The 21,167-nt window shown below is 39.5% G+C and overlaps 1 protein-coding gene across 2 annotated transcripts in view; it reads left to right on the forward strand.

Moving 5' to 3' along the window:
• Positions 1–21,167, forward strand: part of AGAP3 (ArfGAP with GTPase domain, ankyrin repeat and PH domain 3) — a 2,466,462-nt gene that overhangs the window by 571,358 nt on the left and 1,873,937 nt on the right. For both annotated transcript variants that reach the window (XM_044067593.1, XM_044067592.1), the window contains exon 3: positions 322–409. In XM_044067593.1, the coding sequence (XP_043923528.1) occupies positions 322–409 (88 nt within the window). The remainder of the gene's footprint in view (positions 1–321; positions 410–21,167) is intronic.

Here is a 21,167-nt window from a genome sequence, read left to right on the forward strand (position 1 = left end):
GCAGGTTTGTTTAAAAAAAAAAAAAAAAGTTCTGTTAGCTTGTGTTGGTGTAAAATGTATAGGCTTTTATGTCTGTCTGGCTTATAATAGGTTATTTTGTAGAGAATGTATTCCTAGAATTCATAGTCAGAAATACAGGTGTATTCGAGAGGGTATAATAGCAATAAAAATGTGAAGAGATAACTGATAACTTATAAGTTTTTTTTATTTTTCAGACCTCAGATGTATTCCTGCAGAAATATTATTGATGCTTTAACAAATTGCACATCCTTTAAAGTGCTTCAGATTGCTATTTCACTCGTAAATTCTTTTTTCCCCCAGGGAATCGTGGGTAACCTTTCAAGTGGGAAGTCTGCTCTAGTTCATCGATACCTGACTGGAACTTACGTACAAGAAGAGTCTCCTGAAGGTATGCACTTCTGTGACACAATTATTTCTGCTATTTTCTGAAACTAACACTAAAACTGACTCAACCCTAAACTGTGGGGGATCAAATGACTGTATTTGAGTTGCATGGGAAACTATTCAAATGCAGTAAACTCATTTATTTGCCCTGTGATCCCTGCTGTACTTTAACTATGAGACATTGGACTTGACCACATGACTATGAAGACGATGCAGCACTTTTGGTGGTCTGTTTAGGAGTTTTCCACGGTCGTGTATAGAATGCAGTTCAGTGGCTTGAATTACTGTGTAACAAAAATTGTTCCTAAAACAGATGCATTTACAAGCCTAATCATAATGTACTGCGGTGTTGTTGTATTACCTAATCATTCATTTAACTATGTGTTATTTAATTTTGTTTCAGTAGATCTCATTAGGCCTGTGGCATTTTTTAGGGGTGGGAGGCATTATGGTGTGTGTGTGTGTCTTTCGGCTTTTTCCGGTTAGGGGTCGCCACAGCGGAACTCCGGTCCACTAATGATTGGCAGTAGAGTTTTACCTGCTGGCTTGCCGGGCCTAACGCACAACCTTCAACGAAGGAATGCCCACTCACACATGTCGCCATAGAAGATGCTCTGAGAATCGAACGGGCAACGTCTAACTGTGAGGCGACAACGCTACCGCAGCACCACCACCGCAGTGTGAGAGGAATTATGGTATGTATAATAATTTACACTGCTTTAAGCTGAAATAGTGGGAGTTGGCAAGATTGCTCTTTAAATGACATAGCCTGTCTTTGATGGTTATGATTATAAAGGATCTTGATGAAAACTGTATATCTGAGGCATGGTATGGTAAAATATAAAATGGAAAACATGTATGTGTTTTGCTGATCTGGTTAATATATATTGCTGCAGAGGATGTACAATAGATCTTTCTAGAAATAAAATGTTAACACTTGGGTGTATTTACTGCAAAAGCTTTTATGAAAACATAACAGTAAAACAAGACGGTGCATTTCAGCTGGTCTGCTCTAAAGTAAAAAATTAGGTAAATGCCTTACCGCAGCAAAGGATGAGGTGTGTATACACTAAGCAAATAAATATTAGAAATGAGTAATAACTAGGCTGTGCTGCAAATGAGGCTGATCTGACGTGAGATACCTCATAACATTTCCAAAATAGGCCGGTACTGAAAGCAAAGTCTTGCATGATAAATTACAGCAGTGTAGGCCTTGCTGTATAAATTAATTTCAGAACAAGGATAAAAATGAGATTCCTTTAAAAATGAGAAGTTGCATATTACTTGTAGTAACATTGAGAAATACATGAACCAAGAAGAACACAACCACGACAGCTAAAGTCTCCAGTATCAGTTTTTACTTAGTGCACAAAGAAACATAAGTGTTTTTAAGGTAGCTTCATCAGGTGTAATGAAAAAGCACTACCTAAACACACCTTATATACAAAAATAGCATAGTCACATGATAAAAGCAATTACAAATTAAAAGGGCAACTTCTATATGCTTATGTAAAACAATTTTAAAAGCATACGTATACATTTTATACCATAAAAACAACTTAGAATAACATGCATAGGACAAAACATACATATACATTTTATATCATAAAACAACTTAGAATACCCTTCATAATGGTGCATGAGTTTACTAGATAAAAAACTATCTGCTTAGTGATCTTGATTTCAGCCTCGGTCTAAGTGGTACACTTTCATTTAGCCCACTGCCTACATCTGCCCTCATCCTGACAGTCCAAGTAGACTCGAGTTCCTCTGTTTTATGCCTCACATCTCCTATTCTAATACTATCAAAAACTCTCCCAATAACTAAAAACTTAAAACAGTGTGCAGTGTGTCTGTATCATGAATATGTTTAGCCAAGGCATTTATACAATTAGACTTACTTATGTGATAAATATGTTCCCTTAGTCTATCTTTAAAAGGCCTGTCAGTCTTACCTATATAAAATTTACTGCATTTCTGACAATATGCAAGATATACCACATGTTCTGTTGTACAAGTGGCAAAAACAGTAAACTTATACAGCTTCTTCTGATCTGGATGGTAAAAACCACCCTCTGTATCCAAAAACTGACAATAATTGCACTTACCATATGGTGTAGTACCTATACCTTCCCTGTGACATTCACTAATCCTAGGATAACACAATCTCATTTTCAAAGATTTACTATTCCTAAATGTGAACCTCGGTTCAAATCCATGTATCTGGCAGTTTCCTCCTCTGTAGTAAGAATATTCCAATGTTTCCTTATTATTCCCATATATTTAGCTACATTAGATGTATAACATAAAGGGACCTTCAGCCTAGCTCCATGCATGTCTCTGTTCCTTCCTACAGTCCCTGTACTAGATGAACTAGTATTCCTGTCAGAGAAATATGGTTGAGCTCTTGTACCCCTCTCTTTAATCACTGCTGCTACATTGGGTACAGTGATATGTTCTTCATAACTCCTATCACAAAGATGGTCCACCGCTATACTGACATGTTGTTCAAAGTCAGTTTCTCTTACATTCAGCCTAGAAGCCATATAAATCTGATTTTGTACAACATTCCTAAAGATGTAGGGAGGATGTGAACTCTCCCTGTGCAGCAAATGGTTCACATAACATTCTTTCCTATATAATTTTGTTATAATTTCACCTGTATATTCCCTAGTAACCTTAACATCTAAAAACTCAATATCAGACACGGAATGGTTACAAGTAAAAAGTAGATCGCAAGTAGTGTTATTGAGATATACAAAAAATTCTTGAAACTGCTCATATGTACCTCCCCATAATATAAAAAGGTAATCAACAAACCTTCTGTAGAACACAAACTCTTTATAAGGACCCTGGAGTACATAGTTGAGTTCCCATGCTACCATAACTACATTGGCGTAGCTATTGACATAAGCCGTGCCCATAGCTATGCCATTGTATTGCTTGTAGTATTGTTGGTCAAAAACAAAAACATTATGCTCCAGTACTATTTCTAATAACCTAACGAACAAATCTATACTATAGTCAGAATAATTCCTCAAAAAATTTTTTACGCTCAAAAGTTCTTCATGGTTGGGAATCCCCATAAATAAGGAAACAACATCTAAGGTTATAAACATACTCTTCAAATTGTTTTTAGATGTATAACCATATAAGTCTCCTAAAACATGTTCTGTGTCCTTAAGAATATGTTGTAAATTATCTAATACAGGTCTTAAATGCTTTTCAAGAAAAATGGAAACTGTCTCAGTACTCCAATTCCTGCCTGAAACTATAGGCCTTAGAGTTGGATCTAACCTATTCTTATGGAGTTTAGGTAGGCCCTGTATTAAAGGTACAGTAGTTTTGGTAACTAAGAAATAAGAAAGTAAATCATCATCAATAAATGCCATTTCATGCAAACATTTCAAATAAATTTGTATATCATACATAATTGTAGTCAGTTGTACAAATGTAATTTTCATATAAAAAGAAGCATCTGCTAACATTTCATTCATCTTTATGACATACTTGTCCCTGTCTAGGACCATAATGTGTCCACCCTTATCTGCCGGTCTTATGATAATATTAGTATTCATCTCCAGACCTCTCAAAGCTGACCTTTCATCTCTAGTTAAATTAGCCATTTTAAAATTATCATGCTTCACATTGCCTTTAAAATTAAGGTCATATACGTCCTGCGCAAACAGATTTTCAAAAGCAGTTATTAGAGAGTTCGTTCTAGGTACAAAAGTACTTGGTTTCTTAAACACCAACCCTCTAGATGTCTTTTATGACATACTTGTCCCTGTCCAGGACCACAATGGGTCCACCCTTATCGGCCGGTCTGATGATAATATTAGTATTCATCTCCAGACCTCTCAAAGCTGACCTTTCATCTCTAGTTAAATTAGCCATTTTAAAATTATCATGCTTCACGTTGTTTTTAAAATTAAGGTCATATATATCCTGTGCAAACAGTTTTTCAAAAGCAGTTATTAGAGAGTTCATTCTAGGTACAAAAGTACTTGGTTTCTTAAACACCAACCCTCTAGATGTCTGAGAATCAACATTAGTATCACTGTGATCTTTATACATCATTTTCAACATCACCTTTCTGGTAAATTTCTTAGTGTCAAAAATCACTTCAGTATAATCTGAGACAACAGAGGGTATAAATCTTTCGAATGTTGTATTAACGGAGACAGAATTAAGAGTCTTAAGTAAAGGACTGTCTTTTATACCCTATGTTGTCTCAGATTATACTAAAGTGATTTTTGACATTAAGAAATTTACCAGAAACTTGATGTTGAAAATGATGTATAAAAGTCACAGTGATACTAATGTTGATTCTCAGACATCTAGAGGGTTGGTGTTTAAGAAACCAAGTACTTTTGTGCCTAGAATGAACTCTCTAATAACTGCTTTTGAAAATCTGTTTACGCAGGACGTATATGACCTTAATTTTAAAGGCAATGTGAAGCATGATAATTTTAAAATGGCTAATTTGACTAGAGATGAAAGGTCAGCTTTGAGTGGCCTGGAGATGAATACCAATATTATCATCAGACCGGCTGATAAAGGTGGACCTATTGCGGTCCTAGACAGGGACAAGTATGTCATAAAAATGAATGAAATGTTAGCAGATGCTTCTTTTTATATGAAAATTATGTTTGTACAACTGACTACAATTATGTATGATATACAAATTCATTTGAAATATTTGCATGAAATGGCATTTATTGATGATGATTTACTTTCTTATTTCTTAGTTACCAAACCTACTGTTCCTTTAATACAGGGCCTACCTAAACTCCATAAGAATAGGTTAGATCCACCTCTAAGACCTATAGTTTCAGACAGGAATTGGAGTACTGAGACAGTTTCCATTTTTCTTGAAAAGCATTTAAGACCTGTATTACATCATTTACAACATATTCTTAAGGACACAGAACATGTTTTAGGAGACTTATATGGTTATACATCTAAAAACAATTTGAAGAGTATGTTTATAACCTTAGATGTTGTCTCCTTATTTACGGTGATTCCCAACCGTGAAGGACTTTTGAGCGTAAAAAAGTTTTTGAGGAATTATTATGACTATAGTCAACAGAAAATAAATTTGCTCGTTAGGTTATTAGAAATAGTACTGGAGCATAATGTTTTTGTTTTTGACCAACAATACTACAAGCAATGCAATGGCATAGCTATGGGCACGGCCTGTGCCAATAGCTACGCCAATGCAGTTATGGTAGCATGGGAACTCAACTATGTACTCCAGGGTCCTTATAAAGAGCTTGTGTTCTACAGAAGGTTTGTTGATTACCTTTTTATGTTATGGGGAGGTACATATGAGCAGTTTCAAGAATTTTTTGTATATCTCAATAACACTACTTGCGATCTACGTTTTACTTGTAACCATTCTGTGTCTGATATTGAGTTTTTAGATGTTAAGGTTACTAGGGAATATACAGGTGAAATTGTAACAAAGTTATATAGGAAAGAATGTTATGTGAACCATTTGCTGTACAGGGAGAGTTCACATCCTCCCTACATCTTTAGGAATGTTGTACGAAATCAGATTTATAGGGCTTCTAGGCTGAATGTAAGAGAAACTGACTTTGAACAACATGTCAATATAGCGGTGGACCATCTTCTTGATAGGGGTTATGAAGAACATATCATTGTACCCAATGTAGCAGCAGTGATTAAAGAGAGGGGTACAAAAGCTCAACCATATTTCTCTGATAGGAATACTAGTTCATCTAGTACAGGGACTGTCGGAAGGAACAGAGACATGCATGGAGCTAGGTTGAAGGTCCCTTTATGTTATACATCTAATGTAGCTAAATATATGGGAATAATAAGGAAACATTGGAATATTCTTATTACAGATGAGGAAGTTGCCAGATATGTGGACTTTGAACCGAGGTTCATGTTTAGGAATAGTAAATCTTTGAAAATGAGATTGTGTTATCCTAAGATTAGTGAATGTCATAGGGAAGGTATCGGTACTTCCACGTGTGGTAAGTGCAATTATTATCAGTTTTTGGATACAGAGGGTGGTTTTTACCATCCAGATCAGAAGAAACTGTAAAAGTTTACTGTTTTTGCCACTTGTACAACAGAACATGTGGTATATCTTGCGTATTATCAGAAATGCAGTAAATTTTATATAGGTAAGACTGACAGGCCTTTTAAAGATAGAATAAGGGAACATATTTACCACATAAGTACGTCTAATTGTGTAAATGCCTTGGCTAAACATATTCATGATACAGACACTGCACACAGTTTTAAGTTTGTAGTTATTGGGAGAGTTTTTGATAGTATTAGAACAGGAGATGTGAGGCATAAAACAGAGGAACTCGAGTCTACTTGGATTGTCAGGATGAGGGCAGATGTAGGCAGTAGGCTAAATGAAAGTGTACCACTTAGACCGAGGCTGAAATCAAGACCTCTAAGGAGATAGTTTTTTATCTAGTAAACTCATGCACCGTTATTAAGGTTATTCTAAGTTGTTTTATGATATAAAATGTATATGTATGTTTTGTTCTATACATGTTATTCTAAGTTGTTTTTATGGTATAAAATGTATACATATGTTTTTAAAATTGTTTTACATAAGCATATAGTAGTTACCCTTTTAATTTGTAATTGCTTTTGTCATGTGACTATGCTATTTTTGTATATAAGGTGTGTTTAAGTAGTGCTTTTTCATTACACCTGATGAAGCTACCATGAAAACGCTTATGTTTCTTTGTGCACTAAGTAAAGACTGATACTGGAGACTTTGGCTGTCGTGGTTGTGTTCTTCTTGGTTCCTGTTTTTACTACTTTTGTTTCTATGGACACAATTTGTGAGTTACTGGTGGTATTGTTTTTAGTATTTCTATTGAGAAATACATGTTCTTTATAATTTGTTTTGCTTGACACTTTAGTGTTTAAAACTTGCTCAGGGTCATACACTACATATGTGACAGGAGAGAGAATTCACATCCAGTTCACGCAGTTAGCATCCAGCTTGTGAACCGTTGCTGTTTATTGCCCTCTCGTTAATGTGCATGCATTATAGTACATTACCTTTATGCTAACACTGTCAGGGAACTTTGTGAGTCATACCACCTGGTACAGATTGTACTGCAACCCTATGCTGACCATTAGACAATTTTCAAAAGTGACCTCCCTATCACTAGCACTAGTGTTTTTATGTTGATCAGGGCCTTTGGGTCCAGGTGGAAAGTTAATCACACTTTTCAGAGGGGATACAGTACACTGTAACACAAAGGGGAACACAAAGCTTAAGCGCTAACTTCCTGTTATTAGTTCTTGGAGACTGATATTGGTAATTTCCAGCATTTTAATGTTCAAAAATGACCTGATTTTTTTTCTTGAATTATTATAAATGTGCTACTGAACAGAACTTCCAGCGTCAGCAGTGATGTTCTTCGTGTTTCATTGTTGCAGTCATCACATTTGTGTTATCTGCCTGCAGTAGCCCTTAGTCGGCCTGATTATTAAAGTCTTGGGTCCTGCGTCAGTTGCTATCTCATCTTCCGTGACGTCAGGCAGCCAGGCATATAAATCATGCAGCCGACGCCATTACACAAGTTTTTCTTGCCGTGCGGTGCCCGAAGCAGTTCACAAGTGCCGGTCGGCCGACTCCTGAAATTTTCATTGTCGAGTTTCAGAAGCAAAGTCTTCAACTAAAGCTAAGTACCCCATTGGGGAAACTTTTTCTTGCTCTAAACCGATGTCAGTAAAAGTCAATAATTGTATTTATTGTGGAAAGCAAATACCTCACAAAGATTTTCATTCGTACTGTATTCCTTGCCTAGGCCCTGACCACAACGTACCTCACTGTCAGTTTTGTGCCTTATTTAAGCAATGAACTTTTCGTTGTCAGTATATTTACACTTCTAAATATTTTGGTACTCTGTTCAGTTATCCAGATATGTCTTCGGTAAGCCATCCGACTACCAACATTCCAAAAAAACGCAAAGATAAAGACATAGACAGGCCGCCAAGGTCCAAAGCTGCCAACGACGCTTCTCCTAAGCCAGTCGCCAGTTCGCCGGTACTCAGTGAGGCACTTTCACAGCCCCTGATACCCGCTACTGCAGATTTGCAGGCCTCTACTGAGACCCATTCGGAGTCCGGTATGCCACGAGATGCTTCAGCTGTGGAACCTGTGGATGTCTCTACCTTGGATGGGTCTGGAGCCTCTGTGCAGGCACCGGCTTCTGAGGGTGTATTCAGGCCTACTGACTTGCATATTAAACCGATGCTATCTTCTTCTTCAAGGCCTAAATCTTGAACCATGCCTAGAAAACTGACACCCAGACAGCATGGTCAGGCCTCTATGCCTAAAAAACAAATGATAAGGATGGCTGAAGACTTTATTACTTTAATCAGGGGAAGCCAACCTTCACCCTCTAAGAGACCTAGGACTGAATTTGTTTATGATATTTCTGACTAGGATTCTGAAATTTCTGTTTCCTCTGATGACCAGAATTTACCTTTATCTACCTATGAGGATTCTGATGCAGAGGACTCTATCCCCTCCGCTTCCTCTCCAGAGGATTTCTCTTTTTTGGTGAAACCCTGCATACTCTTAGGGAACACTTTCACTGGGAAAGCCAGTATTACTCTGATTCTAAAAAGAGGCTTAGGGATTTCTTACTCCTGCCCCAACACAGGCCTTTAGCTATCCCTCCTGTGTTAGACATTGTTGATGATGCCTTTTCGGAATCTAGCTTGACCCCTGACTCTTTGCCTCCTGCTCCCAGAAAACTTGATCGATATTGCAGGGTTCCTGACTCTCACAAGTTCCTTTTTAAAAATCCTACTGCGAATCCTGAGACCATTTCACAGGGACCCAAGGGCATTAAGGCTACTACTGCCAAAAATCCTACTCCCTCTGATAGAGACTCCAGGGCGCAGGACAGATGGGGTAAGAAAGTATACACTTCTGCAACTTTGGCCATTAGGGCCTTAAACTGCCAGTTTCATATGTTAAAGTATCAGCAGCATATTATTGGATTGCTTAAACAGAAAATTATGTTGATTCCTGATTGTGCTGAAAATAAGGATTTACAGGATTTAATGCGTTCTGCTGAACTAGTAAAGATGTGCAGCAGGTAAGAGCGATAAAGGATAATGAAGGAAACGTACTCACAAGCGAGGAGAGTGTGTTGAGCAGGTGGAAAGAGTACTTTGAGGGGTTAATGAATGAAGAGAATGAGAGGGAGAGAAGTTTGGATGATGTGGGGATAGTGAATCATGAAGTGCAGTGGATTAGCAAGGAGGAAGTAAGGATAGCTATGAAGAGGATGAAGAACGGAAAGGCTGTTGGTCCAGATGACATACCTGTGGAAGCATGGAGGTGTTTAGGTGAAATGGCAGTGGAGTTTTTAACTAGATTGTTTAATGAAATCTTGGAAAGTGAGAGGATGCCTGACGAATGGAGAAAAAGTGTTTTGGTACCGATTTTTAAGAATAAGGGTGATGTGCAGAGCTGTAGTAACTTACAGAGGGATTAAACTGATCAGTCACAGCATGAAGTTATGGGAAGGAGTAGTGGAAGCTAGGTTAAGAAGGGACGTGATGATTAGTGATCAACAGTATGGTTTCATGCCAGGAAAGAGCACTACAAATGCAATGCTTGCTCTGAGAGTGTTGATGGAGAGGTACAGAGAAGGTCAGAAGGAGTTGCATTGTGTCTTTTTGGATTTAGAGAAAGCATATGACAGGGTGCCTAGAGAGGAGTTGTGGTATTGTATGAGGAAGTCGGGAGTGTCAGAGAAGTATGTAAGAGTGGTACAGGATATGTACGAAGGTAGTGTGACAGCGGTGAGGTCTGCGGTGGGAGTGACGAATGCGTTTAAGGTGGTGGTGGGATTAAATCAAGGATCAGCTCTGAGCCCTTTCTTATTTGCAGTGGTGATGGACAGGTTGACAGATTTATTTATTTATTTTATTTATTTATTTATCATTTGTTGACCGGGAAAGTCCGACTAGGTTCCACAGAGCCTGTTTTCAGCGGAGGCCCGGGGAGAAATGCTCCAGATGCATGTCTTTGGAATGTGGGAGGAAACCGGAGGAAACCCACGCGAACACAGGGAGAACATGCAAACTCCACACAGAAGGCACTCCAGCCGAGAATCGAACCGGAGAACCTCTTGCTGTGAGGTGACAATGTTAACCACTGCACCACTGTGCAGTGAGATCAGACAGGAGTCCCTGTGGACTGTGATGTTTGCAGATGACATTGTGATCTGTAGTGAGAGTAGGGAACAGGTGGAGGAGACACTAGAGAGGTGGAGATATGCTCTAGAGAGAAGAGGCATGAAGGTTAGAAGGACTAAGACAGAATATATGTGTGTGAATGAGAGGGAGGATAGAGGATTGGTGAGGATGCAGGGAGTAGAGGTGGCGAAGGTGAATGAGTTTAAGTACTTGGGATCAACAGTTCATAGTAATGGTGAGTGTGGAAGAGAGTACAGGCAGGATGGAGTGGGTGGAGAAGAGTGTCAGGAGTGATTTGTGACAGGCGAGTACCAGTAAGAGTGAAAGGACAGGTCTTCAAGAGGGTAGTGAGACCAGCTATGTTATAAGGGTTGGAGACAGTGGCATTGACAAAAAGGCAGGAGTCAGAGCTTGATGTGGCAGAGTTGAAGATGTTAAGATTTGCACTGGGTGTGACGAGGATGGACAGGATTAGGAATAAGTATATTAGAGGGTCAGCCCAGGTTGGAAGGTTTGGATACAAAGCCAGAGAGGCAAGATTATGTTGGTTTGGAGATGTGCTGAGGTGGGATGCAGAGTATATTGGGAAAAAGATGCTAAGGATGACGCTGCCAGGTAACAGGAAAAGAGGAAGGCCTAAGATAAGGTTTATGGATGTGGTGAGAGAGGACATGCAGGTGGTTGGTGTGACAGAGCAAGATGCAGAGGACAGGAAGACATGGAAACAGTTGATCTGCTGTGGCGACCCCTAACAGGAGCAGACGAAAGAAGAAGAATGCGTTCTGCTGAACAGGTTGGAAAGCATACTTTGCAATGTGGTTTTGATTCACTTGAGGCATCTTGCAGGGCTGCTGTCACTGGGTCTGTACTTAGAAGGCATGCTTGGCTTAAGGAGCAATCCTTGCCCGATCATGTCAAAGCTAAATTGCTGGATGCTCCCTTAAATTAGGACCACCTTTTTGGCAACAAAGCAGAAGAAGCTCTTAAAAAGATGGAGGAAAAAGCTCAATCTATGCAAACTGTTAACGATTTCTTACAAGTACAGCCTCCAAGATTTAGTAGGCATTGGCCCTCTAAAAATTGGTCTTTTTCTGCCTCTTCAAGGCCTTCTCAGTCCAAACCCAGAACCAGCAGAACACCAAGGCTTCATTCCCAGGGTACGCACAGGACTAAGCAGTGGGGGGCTCCCACTTCCAAATCAGGGAGTAGTAAGACTACCCCCTATGGTAAACTGTTTCTATGACTTAACTTTAAAACTTCCAAGCATTTCTCAACTGACTGCTCCTTTAGGGGGAAAGATTGCTGTGCAGGCAAAAAACTGGGAACTCATTACCCAGGACAAATGGGTTTTAAATATAGTTTCCCAAGGATACAGATTTCACTTCCACACGTTACCAACCCCAAACGGTTAGCCAGATCTACCCCCAAATCAGTGGTCAGAGGCTCAAAAGCAGGTACTCTCTCTCTCTCTTAAGCATAAGGGCTATTCAAACTGTACCAGAAGAGGAAAAAGGGACAAGGTTTCTACTCAAGACTTTTCCTGGTACCCAGAAAAGACAACTCATGGCGTCCTATCCTGGACCTTTCTATCTTAAACACCTTTATGGTGATTTCAAAATTCAAGATGCTAACTCTTCACCAGTTACTCCCTATGCTAGGCAAAGATGCCTGGTTGGCAACACTGGATTTAAAGGAAGTCTACTTGCACATCCCAATCAGGGAATCTTGCAGAAGGTACCTACGCTTCAAAGCAGGCTACATGCACTATCAGTTCTCTGCACTGTACTTTGTGAATACCCTGGGCGCAGTAGATAAGCCAAAGTGCCTAGCTCCAGTTATTGCATTTTGCAGGCAAAGAAATGTTCAAATATACCCATACCTGGACGATTGTCTAATTCAGGCAGAAAGCCAGGACATACTTCTGAATCATCTGGCATTTGTACAAAAGGTGTTAACTTGTCTGGGGTACACCATAAACAAAAAGAAATCACATCTGGTACCCTGTCAACAAATTATATTCCTGGGAGCAAGCTTGAACACAACTTCCCAGATGGCTTTCCTCATGCCAGAGAAACATATTCATTTGACAACTTACTTCAGACTGATGGCCACAAAAACCCTGCTATCTGCAAGGCAAATACTGCAAGCCTTGGGGTTCATGGCCTCCTGCATTCTACTAATTCCATATGCAAGACCGCATATGAGGAAACTGCAATGGTATCTAAAGAGCCTATGGTGTCATCATTCTCAGGATCTAGAAGCAATGATTCATATCATACCTTGCCTACGGTTAGAGTTCCTTTGGTGGGCAGAGGCCTGCCACCAAAACAAAGGACTACCTTTCACTCTACCCCCTGCTGCCCAAACCCTAACAACAGATGCATCAGACTATGCATGGGGGGCTCACCTTGCAGGGAAGTGCATTCACGGCAAGTGGAACCCAATTCAGATGCACCTCCATATCAATCAGAAAGAAATGTTAGCTGTACAGAATGCTCTGACAGCCTTCAAGGAACACATTCTTCTAGGACAATTAATGGTAAAGGCAGACAACACCACTGTCATGTGGTACATAAATAAGCAGGGGGGTGCCCATTCTTACCCCCTCTGCAGACTAGCCATGGCTCTGTGGAAGATAGCCTTGAGTTACCAAGAGCATCTACAGGCTCAAATCCTGCCAGGAAAACTAAATACACTAGCAGACGAACTAAGCAGAAATCTCATGGACCCACACGAGTGGAAACTGGAACCAAAGACTTTCATCATGTTGATAAACAAATGGGGGAGCCCAGATATAGACCTGTTTGCCTCCCCCCAGAACTACCAATTGGACAAATTCTGCACAAGAACTCCCCACAAACAAGCTTGGAAAGTGAATGCTCTGTCCTTCAGCTGGAAAAATCTATCAGTTTATGCCTTTCCTCCTCTGCCTCTCCTCTCCAAAGTACTACTAAAGATCAAACAAGACAAACCAAGGAAGATACTGATTGCACCAGACTGGCCACACCAATACTGGTACCCCCTCTTGCGCAGTTTGCCACTGCTAGCTCTATGGCACCTGCCTCAGACCCCTACCCTGCTGTCACAGCAGGAGAGCCAGATTCTGCACCCTCAGCTTCAAACCATGAACCTGGCAGCCTGGCTAATTACCTAATCTCTTCGTTACCATCCCTCAGTAAACAAGTGTTGGATGTCATTTTGGAGGCAAGGAGGCCTAGTACCAGAAAATCTTATGCTGAAAAATGGAAAAGATTCTGTGCCTGGAACCAAATTCAAAGGATGGGTACAGCAGCGCCCAATTTACCTCAGATTCTTCAATACTTTACTGAGATGCTTCACAATGGCCTTTCTTTTTCCTCCATCAAAATTCACGCATTAGCCATTTCATCTCATTATAACACATTACCACCCCTCTTCTCTTACCCATTGCTCAAGCAGGTCCTCAGAGGGGCCAAAAACTTAAGACCACAAAAGAGAGCCCCAACTCCGTCCTGGGACTTTAACTTTGTATTGGAAAAACTCACTCTTCCTCCTTTTGAGCCAGCTGCAAGTGCAAAGTTAAAATTCCTTTCTTGGAAATCAGCCTTCCTTTTAGCAATCACTTCAGCAAGAAGGGTATCTGAATTACAGGCCCTTATGGCAGTAGAGTCTTTCATCATCTTTCATGCGGACAGGGTGTCCCTCAGGACTAATCCCTCCTTCATGCCCAAGGTGGTATCCACTGTGGCTCTTAATCAGTCCATTCATTTGCCAACCTTCTTTTCTAATCCACAGAACAAAGGGGAATGGATACTGCACTCCTTAGATGTGCACAGACAAGTTAGATTTTACTTGGACAGGACTAAACCTCAAAAGAAATCTTAACAACTGCTGGTAGCATTTGCTGCAAGGGCAGAGGAGAAGGCTATTTCAAAGCAAACCATTTCTAAAAGGATAGGCCATTACATTAATTTGTGCTATAAGCACCATGGAAAACCTTTCCCACAGGGCATTAGACCCAATTCAACCAGGGCTGCATCTAAATCTACAGCCTTTCCTCAGAGGTGTCCCTACTAGGGACACCCTAGAAGCTGCTACCTTTAGTTCTGTACATACATTCACCAGGCATTACCATTTACCTATTTTTTCTAAATCCAGAACTGGCTTTGCCACAGCAGTCTTGCAGGGCCTTATAGCTGGTCCTAATGCTATCTAATTCCTCCTCCCATCCTTAGCTTTGGGAATCTATCCAGATGTGATGACTGCAACAATGAAACACGAAGAACATAGTACAGTTGTGTACACTTACCATAAATATAGATGTTCGAGTGTGTTCACTGTTGCAGTCTTGGTTACCCTCCCTCCAGCCCCCTGAATTCTTTTGGCTATACCTCTACTCTCCTTTACTATGCTTAAAAGCTTTTTGGTGTATTTCCTTTTTTGTTGGAGGTATAACCTTGTATGTGTATGTGTGTGTGTGTGTGTGTGTGTATATGTATGTATGTATGTATATATATATATATATATATATATATATTATAATAATAATATTATATAATAATAATATTTTATTTATTTATATATATATATATATATATATATATATATATATATATATATATAATTGCTTCCCATTAGGGGGGGCACCTGACATCTGGGGCAAGAAAAACTGATGTAATGGCATCGACTGCATGCTTTATACCCCTGATTACCTGACGTCACGGAAGATGAGACAGCAACCGACGCAGGACTGAAGAATTTGATAATCAGGCCGACTGAGGACTACTGCAAGCAGATAACCCAAATGTGATGCAACAGTGAATGCACTCGAACATCTACATTTATGGTAAATGTACACAACTGTAGTTTCTGATGACTCATTTCTTGGCTATGGCTGTAGCAGTTACTGATAGTTCCTTATGTTGGGAATCCCTATCAAAATCAGTTTTCCAGGAACAGCAGGTTTATCAGCTGATGGCATGACTTTAAGGGATGATTGATCTATTTTTTCTTAAAGAGATTACAGCCTTTAGAACTACATGCCCCTAAGCAGTGCATCCCAAATTCAGCAGGAACATAACTTCTCTAATTCTGCTGTCACTGTGGTACCTATGCACTAAGTAGAACTCCCCAACTCTGAAGGGGTTTAACCATTTATTCCTTTGGTGACTATATAGTGTCACTTAGTAAGGAGTATTGGATTTTAAAATTGGTCAGAATAGTAACTACTGTGAGTGACAAGACAGAGGTCACCTTGTTTTGTACCAGTTTCGATATGCTTTATTCTAGGTTGATGTGTGCATGTTGAAGCTCATTTCTGTCCTTTCGTCTGCTGATGCTTTTCCTTGTCTGCTTGTTTGTCTCCCGTACCAGCTCACACTTACTAAACTTCTTGGTATGCTTGTTCCGTAATGTGTCATGTGCCAGGACTCAGCAGTTGTGTTGCTATAGAAACCAGCAGCTTGTAATTTTGCTTTAGTGCTGATGTAGCATAAACATTGGTGCCGCATTCTTCAGGGGTTATATAAGCAGGATACGTTCTGTAGTAATGCAGTGTTTCTGCAATTTAATGCCTTGTTAACATTCTGCTTACTTAAGGTTTGTTAGTGGGAAAGAACAGTGTAAATGTATTAATGTTCCAGGGTGGTGCTGGTGATTGTTGAAAAGCAGAAGACCAGCTTTATGAAATTAATATTCATGCCATCATAAAGTATTTTCTCTCTCTGGTATTATTTGATAGTCATTGCCCTTAGCATTAAGGACCTGTATTTTTGATGATAATGTCGCACTGCCTGCATCATCAGAAGGCGGTAGTTGCAGCATTAAAACTGAAATTGCACACTGTATATTCAAAAAGTATTGTTCCCTCACAGTAAGATGGGTACAGACAGTTAAGGATGCAGGCAGGTAGGCTGCAGTCAGGACGTGCATCGTTTTGTACCTTTTATCAGCGCAGTCTGCAGTGGTACATTCTTTTTGTTATTTATTTTATTTTACATTTGTTTACCAGGAATGTCCGACTGGACATATGTCCTTTTTCAGCAGAGGCCCGGGGAGAAAAGCTCCACATAAAACAGAGAAATGTAAACATTTAGGAATACAAGTTACAGTGAAATGTACACACAATGCATTTAGCATGTAGTAAAGAAATCTTTTGTACAGAAGCACCTTTATAGGATCCATAATAATCCAGAGAAAGCTCCACATAAAACAGAGAATGTCAACATTTACAAATACCAGTTTCAGTGAACTGTACACATTTATGCATTTAACATAGACTAAGATATTATGTACTAAGCTCTTCTTGAAAGCAATAGTAAACAGAATTAATACGTATGTTTGATTTAATGTGCTAGGCAACAGAACAGAAATCATACAGAATATTAGAGACTCAAATGAATTTAGAGTTCAGGATGTGAAACAATGAAGACAAGTTTGAGCTGCTTGCATCCCCATAATGCCAGTAGAGGTAAAGTGAGGGTATACCTGTGGCATAGATGGCTGAGGGGTAAGTAAATTATCTTGAGCTGTGCTAGAAACCTGTGTTTGGGAATAAGTCCATTTCATATGGTTTGAGGTTGCCTAGAAGAGGTCGGATTTAGCCACCCACTTAGGATGCAGATCCTCTTCTGAATAGAATGTAGTTTCATTTGAAGCTTTCCCACCCCCATTGTGAGGGAGAGTACAGGCATGCGGGTGTTATATAGAAGGAGAGCTCAGTAGAGCTGTGACACAGTGGATTTGTGTATTTAGATCTCACTATGCTTAGTATACTAAAGGTGCTATGGGAATGTGGAGATGTCATTAACGTTGGTAACAGAATTGAAAATGATCATGGAGGGAGATGACAGGCTGCTGATTGAGGGTCGGTGCTTACTATTTAAAAAATAAGCTGCATTTTATACTACTGTGATTTTTAACCTCGACAATATAGCTCCGAAGGTTCAGTCTCTGCCCTAGTAGTAAACTTTATCCTACAAACCTGGGTTCAAATTTTTTATTTATTTTATTTTATTTTGCATTTGTTTACTGGGAAGGTCCGACTGGACACGTATCCTTTTTCAGTGGAGGCCCAGGGAGAAAAGCTCCAGAAATAATGTACATAGAAAACAATGGTTACATAACATTATTAGAGTAACAGTAATTATAACAAAGACAGTTATTGGATGAATACCAAGCACAGTATAGAAGTAACTTGTTGTAGACATAGCTTGAATATAGATATTAAATGAACTGTATAGGTGTAGACTTATATTGAATATATACATAGAATTATGTACAGTCAACATATAAACCTTCCAATAGTGGTCAAATATAAGTAGTGAGGAGGGTGGAAGAAAACTTGTAGGTAAAGTGTAAGAGAAGAATGGGCCATCCAGTGGAGTTGCAAGAGCAGAGCCAGGACTTTGTAAGGTGTGTTTTCAGGATTTTTTTAAATAGTACTGTTGGAGTATTAGCCACTAGTGAGTTGCATAGGTTATTCCACAGTTTAGGTATAGTTGGAGGAGAGAGATTCTCCTGCTGAGTTTTTTGCTTTAGTGACTTGTAGAATAGTTTGTTGCTGGAGTGGAGTGGAGGGATCTTGACTAGGAATAGGCTTGTATGATATCTTTGAGAGCAGGGACATTTTCTGTTTGATAGAGAATTTTATTGTGAAGGTTAGTTGATTAAAGTAAAGGAGTTGAGGGAGTTCAAGCCATGTCAGCTGCTTAAGTGATGAACAGTGATGTGACTTGTATTAGGCATTAGTGGCAAACTTAGAAATTTTGTTGAAACTGGCTTCGAATTTATCAAGGTCGGTTTTACGGAGGTTGGTTAAGATTGGGCAAACATGTAAGAGAATTGACAAGAGGTGTGTTCTTGCAATAGTGACTTTTGTACTGTTTGCTAGGAATTTGTTGTTCCTATACAGGAGACTGAGTTTTTTGTGGACTTTTTAATGGTTTGGGCTATATGAACGTCAAATTTTAGATTTATTGTCCATTACAACACCTAGCGATTTGGTTTGGGTTGTTGGGTTGATTATTGTTTTATTTCTGAAGAAGATGTTGAAGGTTAGGGATGGTGAGGTATTCATAGTTGAGCAGAAGAGAAGAGAAGCAGTTTTGTGTTACTTGGATTTAGATAGAGCTGAGAGTTGGTCATCCAAGTTTCCACAGATAAGAAGGAATTTTGGGTGATGGTATGAAGGTCTTTAAGGAAGGAGGCTGAGCAGATCAGTGTCGAGTCATCTGCGCACTGAATAACTGAGGCATGTAGTGAAGCAGAACAAAGCTGACTGGTGAAGAGAGAGAATAGAAGGGGTCCAAGGATGGAGCCTTGTGGAACCCCTAAGGTGAGTGGGAGAAGGAGTGAAAGGCTGCTGAGGCCCTGCTAGCTAACTTGGGAACCAAGTAATAGTAGGGTTGCTGAGGATAAGGGTGGAGAGAACCCTGATGAATTTGCTGTGGTTGATCATGTCAGAGGCCTTCAACAGGTCCAGAAATATGGCTGATACAAATTGGCCACTGCCTCTGTGCTAGTTAACTGTGTTTGTTTAGGACATTAGGGCTGTTTTGGTACTGTGAGAGGGACGAAAATCATGTTGGGTATGAGATAGGAACTTATCTGTAAGGAGGTAACTCATAAATTGGATGTGTATGACCCTTTCATGAATTTTGGATAGAGTGGAAAGAATGGCAATTGGACAGTAGTTAGTTCAGTCGAGTTACCTCCTTTGTGTAATGGTAGAATCTGGGAGATTTTCCATATAGCAGGGACCTGTGGTTCAGATAATGATCTGTTTATGAGTATGGCTGCAGGGTATGCGATAGCTTCTGCTGCAGTTTGCAAGATTATCTGCAGCTAACTTAGTTGTTTTTTTTTTTTTTTTTTAGTAATTTCTTGATGGTATAAGTGGAGACTGGGTTTAATGTAAATTGATTGGGGCTATTATGTAGGTGTGTACTATTATGGTTTGACATAGGAGGGGTAGGTCTGGAGTTAGTCTGGGTGTTTGCAAGAGCTTGAATGGATTCTGTAAAGTAGTTAATAAACTGAGTTGCTAAGTTTTCAAAATTGTTAGGTGTTTTTGGAGTGAGAATATTTGTTTTACCTGGATGCAGTATATTGTTGACTGCAGTCCAGAACTTTTGTGGATTATTTTGACGTTTTGTTTGGACACTGTGGTAGTAGTTATATTTGTCTAATTTTACTTATTTTTTTGCTTTGTTTCGAAGTTCAAGGAAAGTTTGTTTGCTAGTGCTGACTTTGTTTTTATGGAACTGATATTAGATATTAGATGACACTTTAATAAAACAAAAACTTATGTTTTAAAGAATCAGTTTTTATTTTAAAATATATTACTCTTGCTCCTTATGGATTGAATTTAGAAGTTAATTGGAAATATTTAATTTAACTGCCAAATTGCTTGGTTGTTTTATTGATATTTGTATTTAAGGGGAAGGTTTTTTGTATGTCATTTACTTCTTGAAGGCTGTGATAGCCGAGGCGCTATGGTCTGGTTAATAAATTTTGTGGAACTGTTGCCAGTGGTCTTTTCGTTTTTTTTGGATTTATCTTTGGGTGTGTGGCTGCTGTTGTAAAGGACTAGAGGCAATGTCAGCCTGCAAGAGGAGGAACACCCTCACCTATGCCTTTCGGGACAATGGATTCTGGGGTCCTACCACTACCTGGCACATGGTTGAACAAAGGGAACTTGAGGCTGAACAGATTGACCTCAGGAAGTGCCCTCTTAAGTTGTCTAGTCAAGAGTCAGGGTACTTGAAGCTGAGATCCTCTCTCGTCGTACTTTTTCTTGGCTCCTGTATGAATTGATTAATTTAGTCAACACTAAATGCTTCTGCACGTATGACGAGTGCAAAGGCTGGAATGAATAAACTCCTTTAAAATATAATTTAATTCATGGGAAGGGTGGATCCACTAATTTGTACTGATTATATATGGTGTTGAAAGAATGTTTGATTATACAATACACTGAGGAAGGCCATTGGATCGAAACCGGTTTGGTTTTTCATTTTAATGTATTTTTTACACTAATATGTCTATTGATTAAAGTGTATGATGAACCTCTCATAGGAGTGCTGGTCGTTTTTTTGTTTGGTAAAGTTTCATGTATGAATTGCTCAGCCTGGTTGAGGTGGAGCCATCAGGTCTTACTCTACCAGTACTTGTTGCAATTCAAGGCCTGTATAGCAGGCAAATAATGTATGTCTGGTTGAAACATGCATCATGGGTACAAGGCTAATCCCTTTGGACATGTGACCCAGTTCCAGCATCTAGCTGTCACAGTCCTCTCCCCCCTTTAATCCAGGTCTGGCTGGTGCATGCAGATGTGGAGATTTTATTTTAGTCAAAAGACTTTGTGCATCTGTTGCATGCTAGTAGCCCTTTTGCAAGTTTCACACAGAACTATCTTCACAGGCAATTGGGTGAGATTCCTTTCCCTGTCATTCTTCTGTGAAGATTCTGAAGATGTGGAGTTCATTGTCTCTGGGATAGACAAGGGACAGTGTGTCCTTAACCCTTTTCTCCTGAATGAATGCTCCCTCTTTTGG

Source organism: Protopterus annectens, chromosome 3.part1 (assembly GCF_019279795.1).
Source record: "Protopterus annectens isolate FY-2018-M chromosome 3.part1, PAN1.0, whole genome shotgun sequence".
Classification (NCBI taxonomy): Eukaryota; Metazoa; Chordata; order Ceratodontiformes; family Protopteridae; genus Protopterus; species Protopterus annectens.